At 44.2% G+C, this 10,000-nt stretch overlaps 1 protein-coding gene across 3 annotated transcripts in view; it reads right to left on the reverse strand.

Moving 5' to 3' along the window:
• Positions 1 to 10,000, reverse strand: part of slka (STE20-like kinase a) — a 38,286-nt gene that overhangs the window by 5,625 nt on the left and 22,661 nt on the right. Inside the window, exons 13-16 of one of the 3 annotated variants that reach the window (XM_063191457.1) lie at positions 6,314 to 6,385; positions 4,512 to 4,641; positions 1,738 to 1,862; positions 259 to 447 (exon numbers count right to left, since the gene is read on the reverse strand). In XM_063191457.1, coding sequence (XP_063047527.1) covers positions 259 to 447; positions 1,738 to 1,862; positions 4,512 to 4,641; positions 6,314 to 6,385 — 516 coding nt within the window. Of the gene's footprint in view, positions 1 to 258; positions 448 to 1,737; positions 1,863 to 4,511; positions 4,642 to 6,313; positions 6,386 to 8,084; positions 8,178 to 10,000 lie in introns of all 3 variants that reach the window. The other 2 variants (XM_063191456.1, XM_063191458.1) reach the window with 2 other exon arrangements.

Here is a 10,000-nt window from a genome sequence, read left to right on the forward strand (position 1 = left end):
TCGTCTTGTTTCCTTTTTTCTGTGAGCTGAAAGAGAGTCCACTACCTCCACTTGACCTGTTTTTTAAAATATTTTTGGGGGGGCTTTTTATGCCTTTATTGTGACAAGACCGTTACAGAGGGACAGGAAATGGGCGGGAAGAGAAAAATGGGGGAAGGTTCGGCAAATAACCTCGGGCCGCAATCGAACCCGTGTGTCGCTAGTGTAGCAGTCGAGTGCCCAGCCGATTGAGCCACGACTGGGCCCCCAGCCACTGACCTGTTTGATCTTCTCCCGGTCCTGTTCGGGCGTGCCGGTGGCGGTGATGCGCAGGCTCTTCTTGAACATGGCCATGCGCGTCTTGGCGTCGCCGCGCTGGATCTTGGGCAGGCGTCCCTTCTCCTGCGCGTGCCTGTTCTTCATCTCCTCCACCAGCCGCTGGTTGTAGCCGCCCATCTGCTCCATCTCCTGCTCACACAACACAACACACATACATGATCAGCAGGGGTGTAGTGGGCCAGGGTACACAGTCCTCCCACTTCTCCTGAAGTGAGATTTAAAAAAAATGTTCTGCCCAAGTTTGAAAACAAAAAGGAATGATCACAGAGCAGTATTGCAGGTGATTGACCAAACAGATGAAAACGGAGAAGCAATGACAGTAGATTAAGGACAGTTGGGGATTTGACATGATAAGTTGCCAAATTATTTGATGACGTTAAAAATTGCGTACCCCCTACTTTAAAAATCCCCACTACACCACTGATGATCAGGATTCTAAATGAACACCAGCCAATCTGACAAATGCTGGTAAAAGTTCAGTTTGGCTGGTGGGAAAGACCCACTTACTTACTGTGTGTTTGGCTGGCAAGATCAGCATCTACTAGCCAATTGGCTGGTGATGAAAAACTTAAATCTAGAGCCCTGAGATGACACATGGATGTTAGGGACTGTGATGGAGTGACCATCACTGGGGTTGTAGCGGTGTTCTGACTGTCATGCCATCGAGCCTGGCTCTTTGGTGTAGTGGTCAGAGTCCCGGTTCAGTAGCCCAGAAGGTTGGGGGTTGGAGTCCCGGTGGGGCAGTTCTACTCCCCTTCGCTACAGGGACGTTGGATACACTTAATGTTAATGAAGTTAATTTGGCACCTGGAAGTTAGGGGACTTTGAACACACACACACCACACCACAACACACACACCTAATCAAGTACATCCTGTCTATGATGTCATGGTTTCTGGGTTTCCTGTGAACAGAGCAGGAGAATAATAGGGGGTGGCACTGGGGAAGACGCCCTTATGGCCTGCACTGACGCTATGCCCTCCGAGGACGGCAGCCTTTCTTGTGATTAGTTTCCACGTTAACCTGAGTCATCAAAGTCATCCATAATGATACAATACTTAACACACAGACACAGACACATACACAGACATTAGACACACGCGCAGACACAAGCACACACACACACCCACGCAGACACACGCTGAGTCATCAAAGTCATCCATAATAATACAATACTTTACACACAGACACAGACACAGAGATGTAGACATACACACGCAGACGCACGCGCAGACATGAGCAGACACACGCACCCGCACAGACACATGCGCAGACTCACACACACACACACACACACACACACACACACACACACACACACACACACACACACACACACACACACACACACACACACACACACACACGCACACACACACGCACACACACACGCACACACACACGCACACACACACACACCTTGTCGTGTCTCTTGAGCAGCTGGTGCCTCTGCATGAAGTACTGGTCCTTCAGCTGCTGCTTGAGGAGCTGGTGTTTCTCCTGCAGGTGGCGCTCCTCCATCTCCCACATGGCCGCCTCACGAGCTGAAGATACACAATAGACACATGGGCTGAGTCTCAAATGGTGCACTTGTGCACTTTAGTGTTCATGTTTCAGTGTGTATGCCGTATTAGTTACGCACTGAAATATAGTGCCCGAAATGCACAAGTGGGCCATTTGAGATTCAGCCATGGGGTACATTCCATTATCTAACATCCCATCATCGCCTTCTGCTTGTGGCCTCAGGATGCGAGGCAGGACGACATTGATGATAAAAGGTTTAGTCATGATCTCGCAAAAGGACAATTCAGAGGTCATTTTCTCATTTGCAAGTGGGATTTTGAATGGGGGGAAAAGTCCCTGCAAGTGGGATTTTGAATGTAAAAGTTGCTGTGCCCTGGTTGACACTCTATGGTTTTCTCCATGGAGACGGGACATCAGTGAGGCACAAGGCCACAAGGCGAGGGTGGGAGGTTAGATCATGGGATGGAGCCATGGGCATTGGTGGATTCATGGTACACCTCAGCCCACCAAGCCACAGCAGCCCCACGAGCTATAAATTGGCATGGCTTTCCATGGTCTTCAGAGGTGGAGCCAAAGATTCTTTTAATTATTTCAGAATGGACCGTCTCTGGTGGAACATCTACCTCATCATTCACTTACAAGAACAGAAAAGATCTGGGGTGAATTTCTCGAAACCAAAGTTGCTTACTACATTAGCTACTTCGTTGCTTTCAATGCATTTTCCCATTGGCAACTACCGAAGTTGCTAACAGGCTAACAACTTCTCTTTTGAGAAACTCACCCCAGGCTTGTTGTTTTAAGCATCATACCACCACCATCACTCTTCATTCATCAACCATCATGATGACGATCCTACATTTCCCTCACACTCCCCTCCTTACCTTCCAACAATGACCGTTTAAGCTTCAACACATGGAATGCTTCTAAATAACTTTTAACAGTTGAAAGAACAATAAGGTTGAATTTGTGAGGTATTGTCGTACAGTGGGTGTCTCTGAGCTGTGAGTCATGTTGAAGCATTCATGCACTTCCACCCGTGGGTATACTGTACTTGCTTTGTTTATGCTGTGATTCTGATGCACAAGACTGCATATGAAGAGTTTCTTTGCAAAACGACGTAACCACCATGTTTGATTTTTGCATTTCATTATTGGAAATCACTGTTCAGAAGTCCTAGCATCTATGTGTGAATTCTTGCCATTCAAATATTTTGAGAACATACTTTTTACATCTGTGTAAAATGCATTTTGCAATGCAATGTAATAGAATGCCAAATACAAAAATGTCACTTCCCCACCCCCCCCAAAAAAAATCCAAAATGGATAGACGTCATTTTGCAATGAAGCTCTTCATATGATGAACAGAAAATTAACTATTATGTAGCCATCAACATCAGGTCAGTTTCACTGTGCTTGGCAAAGGAGATTGCAGCCAGCTGTGCAGTTTCCACAGGCTGCGTATCATTAGGATACCACAAATGTATGACTTGCTGACTTGAAAATCACATAGACCAAAACCAGGAAGCTCTGGAAAATGGGCAAAGCTCAGCCAACCAATGGGAATGCATTGCCAGCAGCCCAGCAGTGGAAACAGTGAAAGGTCTGGGTGGTGCCCCAGAGTTGTAGTGCCAGGAACAAGGCCGGGGTGGCATTTCCTTTAGAAGCCAGGGGAATGCCTCCATATGCCTCCCTTCTCATCCAGCAGCAATACAGGCTGCAGCCAGTAGCAGCAATGGCCTTTCATTTTCCATCATCAAATGACTGTATTTTTGGCCATAACGTCTTTTTTGTACATAATGAAAGCTTTCAAAACAAATAAATCAAGCACAACATTTCACCTAGTAAAATCTGACGCTTTACAAGGCCCTACACATTACAGTAACCTACAGAGGTTCTCAGAATGTCTATGGTTGCTTTATATTTCATAGTGTGAGTAAGCGGTCTGCACACTGTGTATTAACTCCAAAAATACTTAATTTCATTTTAACATACGCAAACGTTTCGATCCAACAGAGGGATCTTCCTCAGGCAATGAGAACAATGGTCTGGGTTGACTTATATTATCACATGACCTACAGGTAGGCTACCTGGCAGAAAGGTGAGCTTACCCTACCTCTAAACACATGCTTTATATTTCATGACATAAAAAGGCTTGTGCCATCAGTTTCATCACTGGTGCAAAAATAAATGTTAGCCATTAAAATAATGTAATCTAAAGGAGACAATTAGAAGTGAACTCCAGCGATGAACAGCAAAGGATTATAGATAGTGAGCATTGAATGTCAAAATAGAATGTACTGTATGCAAATGTATTTATAACTTCTGTTTGGCTTGCTAGTCACATAAACTAATACACTTTGTATCTCTTCCACAGACTAGCTCTCTTGCCTCTGCCCCACCCACTGATTTTTAAAAAAAACCTTTTGACAGTCCTTTCAACCTGCCTCAATACTATTGAAGTGGTCTTCATTTCATTTCATTCATTCTTTATTATTCATTCATGGCTTGTCCCTCCCCCTGTTTACATTTCCTGAATGCTTTTGTGTGTGTGTGTGTGTGTGTGTGTGTGTGTGTGTGTGTGTGTGTGTGTGTGTGTGTGTGTGTGTGTGTGTGTGTGTGTGTGTGTGTGTGTGTGTGTGTGTGTGTGTGTGTGTGTGTGTGTGTGTGTACCTCTCATCAGCTGCTGCTTGTGGTTCAGGCAGTCTCTCTCGATGGCAGCCAGCTCCTGCTTGTGCTGTTGGATGATCCGCTTCAGGGCCGCGTCCAACTCCTGCTGCTGCCGCTGCAGAAACTCTTGCTCCTGGAATGCGTGTGTGTGTGTGTGTGTGTGTGTGTGTGTGTGTGTGTGTGTGTGTGTGTGTGTGTGTGTGTGTGTGTGTGTGTGTGTGTGTGTGTGTGTGTGTGTGTGTGTGTGTGTGTGTTTGTTACACACAAAAAAAGTTTGTGGAGAGAGAACAGAGATATTTGAAATTAGCATTTTATAAGGAGCGATGTGTAACACACACACAGTAACACCAAGAACTATTGACTTCGCACATTGAAGGCTTTCCAACTGTTCGATGTACATGAAATGTGTATGAATACAGAATGAGAGAGAGAGGAGGGGAGAAGGAACAGTACAGACACATAAAAAAGACAAACCATAATATTAGTTATTCATATGGACATTGAAATAAGAGCATACGTCTTCACTACACACACCTTTGAACTACTGGTTTCGCAAAACTACCCACCACAAATGGCAAAAGAACACATCACCAGTCAGTTTTTCACACAACACACTTCACGAAAGAGTTTTTTTTCACAAAAAGACTTAAAGGCAATTGCTAGATTTGCAAGGCTTGTAAAGCCTTTATAGTTATAATGTGTTTGTTTGCTATTATTAGCACTATGTTATGTACACTAATAGACATAGATATTTTTTTTACCATAATCTAACCAAAAATGATCAACTGAAGTATTTCTCATCCATTTGTTACCCCTGCTTCTCACAACAAACAACACACACACACACACATTGATAAGTGTATCCAAGGTGAAATGTTGTTGCACAGGTAGGTATTGCTGCGACAGACTCGTAGAGCACCGACCACAGGCCAGACGGAGAAACAGCATCACTGCACCAACACTGCAAACGACACGCCAGGCAAACACAGCACCCGCCGACTCACATGACTGGCTGTGTACAGGTACATAGGTGTGTGTGTGTGTGTGTGTGTGTGTATGTCATAGAGGTAGAACATTAGACTACAGGTGACCCCACCAACCTCTCATGGCCATCCTGGCAGCCATTATTCGTAGGAAGACTTGAGCAATGTAAATGAATGGAGAAGGGGATCACCTCTGTCAAAAAAATGTCTAAATAATGTGAACATTTCCATCGACACAAGGGCAGTAGCTGAAGTGTGCTGAAGTGTGCTGCTGCTAAATATCTACCTAACTAATATAAACTGATGTTAAAATGTATGTTATTGACTCCTATGATTTAACCCGTTAAGACATGGCGTTATAAATTTGCTGTTACCAGAATGGCAATGACCAAGTCATAGTGCATTACTAAAGGCCCTGTGTTGTCATAGTATTTTTCCATGACTATTACAGTGTGCCACTGGAGGTACAGCATAGAATAAAGGGCTACAAAGATATTTAGCCTCACATTTCAAACCTGGTCCTTGATTAAGGTGTCAATTCATATTGACATAACCTTGGGCCATTTTTCGATAGAGGTGGGCGTGTTCTCCACTGATTTGCATTGACGGAAGAGCACCGGTCTACTGTGCTGTCGCAAATTGCCATGTCACCTCTAGTCGAATTTTCTACCTCGATGGTGTGTGTGTGTGTGTGTGTGTGTGTGTGTGTGTGTGTGTGTGTGTGTGTGTGTGTGTGTGTGTGTGTGTGTTTGTGTGTGTGTGTTCATGTGCCATGTGAGTCTCAGGCCAGAGGGAAGCTGATACAGAGTGTGTGTGACTTACGTCCTGCAGCTGGGCGTTGAAGAGAGCGAATGAGGACAACTGAAAAGACTGAATCATAACCTGGGCCACGCCCTGTGGAGCAGAGCACACACTCCCCGCGTGAGCAACAAACACACACACACACACACACACACACAAACACACACACACACACACACACACACACACACACACACACACACACACACACACACAAACACACACTCCCTGTGCACACACACGCACAGTCCCTGCGTGACACACAAACATGCACACACACAGGCACACACACATACTCCCCACAAACGAGCACGCACGCACACTTCTCTTGTGGAAAAGACCAAGCAACACATGCTCGCACATTCTGGCCTGCATGACTTGATTAGGGCATTAGAAGCCAAAGCCTGAGTAAACAAAGTGTTAAGATAAAGCAAAGCTGTGTGTGTGTGTGTGCGTGTGTGTGTGTGTACGCCGCTGGAATCGCCATTTTCTTTCTGCATGCAGACTTGCATGGCACTGTTAAAGGGAAGCAAAAAGTTACATGGAATACACACTCACCTGTAGTGCTCAAACGTATACATTTAACACTCACTCTGAGCCCCACACCAGGTCTGATGAATACATTTCAACACGATACCCCTTCCTTATCAAACCCTTAAATCATCCCTACGATGTGACTTGCTCCATTCCTACACTTGTACAAAATGACTATGCAGTGGGTCCTTCTGCTTGGCATAGGGCTGTCATTGTCACTGCGAGCGTGCACACACACGCACGCACACAGCAGTGGTCCAGGTATACCAACGAGGCATTGATACTCTTTTAAATGTGGACATTGTCTACTACTAAAACACCGTTGAAAAACACCGTTTTCAAAGGTCACATGTAAACCTTGATGAAAGGTCATACAAGTGAATGGATGTACCATAATTAAAGGTAGTAAGTAGTGATGATTGTGCCTCCAAAATACAGCAGACAAAGATCATTTAAAGATCATTTGAGGAGGATAACAACCCAGTAAGCTGTTATTTTCCACCAATTCCCTTTCTCATAATATATTTTACTGAAAGCCATATATCCCTATTTTGTGAAACCTGTCTACTTATTTCAACTGGAATATACCTCTTACGATGCCGACCTAAGAAAGCATGACTTATCCTCAAACTTTTTGTGCCTTGAGTAACAGACTAGTTACTTGTGCTCATCGGTAAGCATACCAACACACCATCATATCTACATATTTAAGTCTTACCACAACATAATTTTAGAAAACAATGATGACCACTCCTTGTGCATACCCACTATATCCACGCCATAGATTCAAGCATGGGTATATTCAATCACATTCATTTATTAGCATTGTTCTATTCATATTTGTATGCGCATGTACGTACTAGACACAGTAAAAATTAGAAGTTCCCTGGATAACCTTAAGCGTGTCCCTTTTGAAGAGCCCCTAAAAGTTCTCAGAACAATCAAAAAAGTTCTGGTGAGGAAACTATATGTGACAATTTGTTTCGTGTAACAACCCCAAGGTTTTCTTGAAGGTTCCTCAGAGAACCCAGGACACCAAAGGTTCTTTGAGGAACTCTTCAAATTGCCACTGTGGAGGAACCCCTAAAGGTGCTCTATAGAACTTTGGGATCCCGTCACAGTTCTTCAGAAAATATTTTGGGTTCCTCAGAATACTTCCAGTCTACCCCACAATCCAACTGAAGGTTTTTTTTAAAGAAACCTTCAAATTTGATGTTTGTATATGTATACACCTGTTGCTTGTGCATGTGTTTCCTACCTCTTCATGTTGTGCGAGTGCTAAGTCCTCTTTTAAACGTTTGGACAGGTCTTTTCTCATGTGTTTGGGGGACTGCGCCACCTCCTGTTTCACCTGTTTCAGTAGATTTCACCGTTACACACATACACATACCGGCACAGTATGTCCGACTGAGCACCTCATTTCACTCAGGTTGCTTTTGATTTTCAGGAACGCCATGATCAAGCAAGATTCATACCCCATCCATGCACCGCAAGCCTGTTTCACCTGCACTGCATTTCACCGTTACACAAACCCATACGTCCACCTGAGTAGCTGCTTTCACTCAGGTCGCCTTTTGATTATCAGGAGCACCATGATCATGCACGATTCGTTACCCCGCCCACACCCGCACCGCAAGCTCCCCCGCCCCAACAAGACCAGCCAATCCATCCACTGTCAGCGAGATTAGACCGCATATAGGCATGAAGGTTAAGTAGATTGCATCAGAGAGAGGAGTTTTCCCAAAGAGCGAGCCAACCGAAAAAAAAGATGAGTCTCCCAAAGGGCCTGCTGACCAGTTAGCTGGAGTAAGTTGATGATGAAGGCTCAACAGCACAATGATGTCTGTCAAGATGTCTGCTCAGCGGAGGAGTTAGAGGGGACGGGATCGCAGGCATGGAACATCATCCACTAGAAAAGCCCCCTTATACCGGCATAGTCTCTGGGTGATCTTTGAGCCCTTAATAATCTCAAAGGAGATGTCCATCATTAGGTGAGGATGCCATAGTTTTACAATAGCCCCTCCCATTTGTGAAAATGCTTATTTGCCTCCTCGTCTCCAGTGAAATAACTTAGCTTTACCTTTCTACCACTCTTCCAGCCAACCGTACTCCGAATCTGGTGGGTTCTCTTCTACTTCCAGACTGGCAGGTACCAGTAAACTGGATCGGACCAGTTAGATGTTCGGTGGTCCAATCTGATTCAATGATACCTGCTAGCTTGCGGCAATAAGTAATATTGCCAGACTCGGAGGAGAGCAGGATGAACGGGAGAAAGGTAAAACTCAATTACTTAATTGGAGTTGAGGTGGAAAATGCACATTTCCTAAAATGATGGTGCGTTGCCTTGAGTATCATAACTGATTGCTGGGTGCAGTGTTTTGTCATAATATTCGTATATAAGGGTGTGTGTGTGTGGGTGGTGGTAGTTTCGAAGGAGAGTTATTAAGTCTCAAAGATCACCAAGAAAGCTACTGCCTCTGCTGCAGTCCAGTCATCTGGTTCTGAAGCCAGAAAAGTTTCTCACCATCCCATGGTTGTCACCAATACCGTCCATTCCAGACCACACACACACACGCATACACGCACGCACACACACACACAACCACACCAATCCCACCACTCTCTCTCATAATCAGTCATCCCAATTAATTCATTAATACACCCACCACAGCAATAATAAATCAATCAACCAATCAATCAATCAATATCATCATCATCAACATCATCATCATCATCATCATCAACATCATCGAAAATCAATAAAACACAATACTTTTCATCATCTCAGTGCATACAATGTAAAACGTCAAGTAACAGTCGAGCCCTTCATTTTCTGGCATATTGGGAAAAACTTTAACTGTCCCAATGTGCAGCAGCACAGGGCCGTTAAAAGAAACATGCCCTTTTTTCCGAATCTTAGCAATTACTGTTTGTAATGGGAGACTTGACTGTTACTTGAAGTTTTACGGTATAAAGGTAAACATTCACAAAAAACTATGTTACATTACATGTACATTACATTGTACATCACAATAAAAGTACAGAATTAATGAGACCTTATGGTTTGATTGTGACCACATGTGTGACTGTATCTATTGTGTGAAATGGTCGACTGATAGTGTTATGTATTTGGCTCCTAATATAAGGTTCTGACTTTGTTAGGCTGTGTTCAGG

Source organism: Engraulis encrasicolus, chromosome 24, assembly GCF_034702125.1.
Source record: "Engraulis encrasicolus isolate BLACKSEA-1 chromosome 24, IST_EnEncr_1.0, whole genome shotgun sequence".
Lineage (NCBI taxonomy): Eukaryota > Metazoa > Chordata > Actinopteri > Clupeiformes > Engraulidae > Engraulis > Engraulis encrasicolus.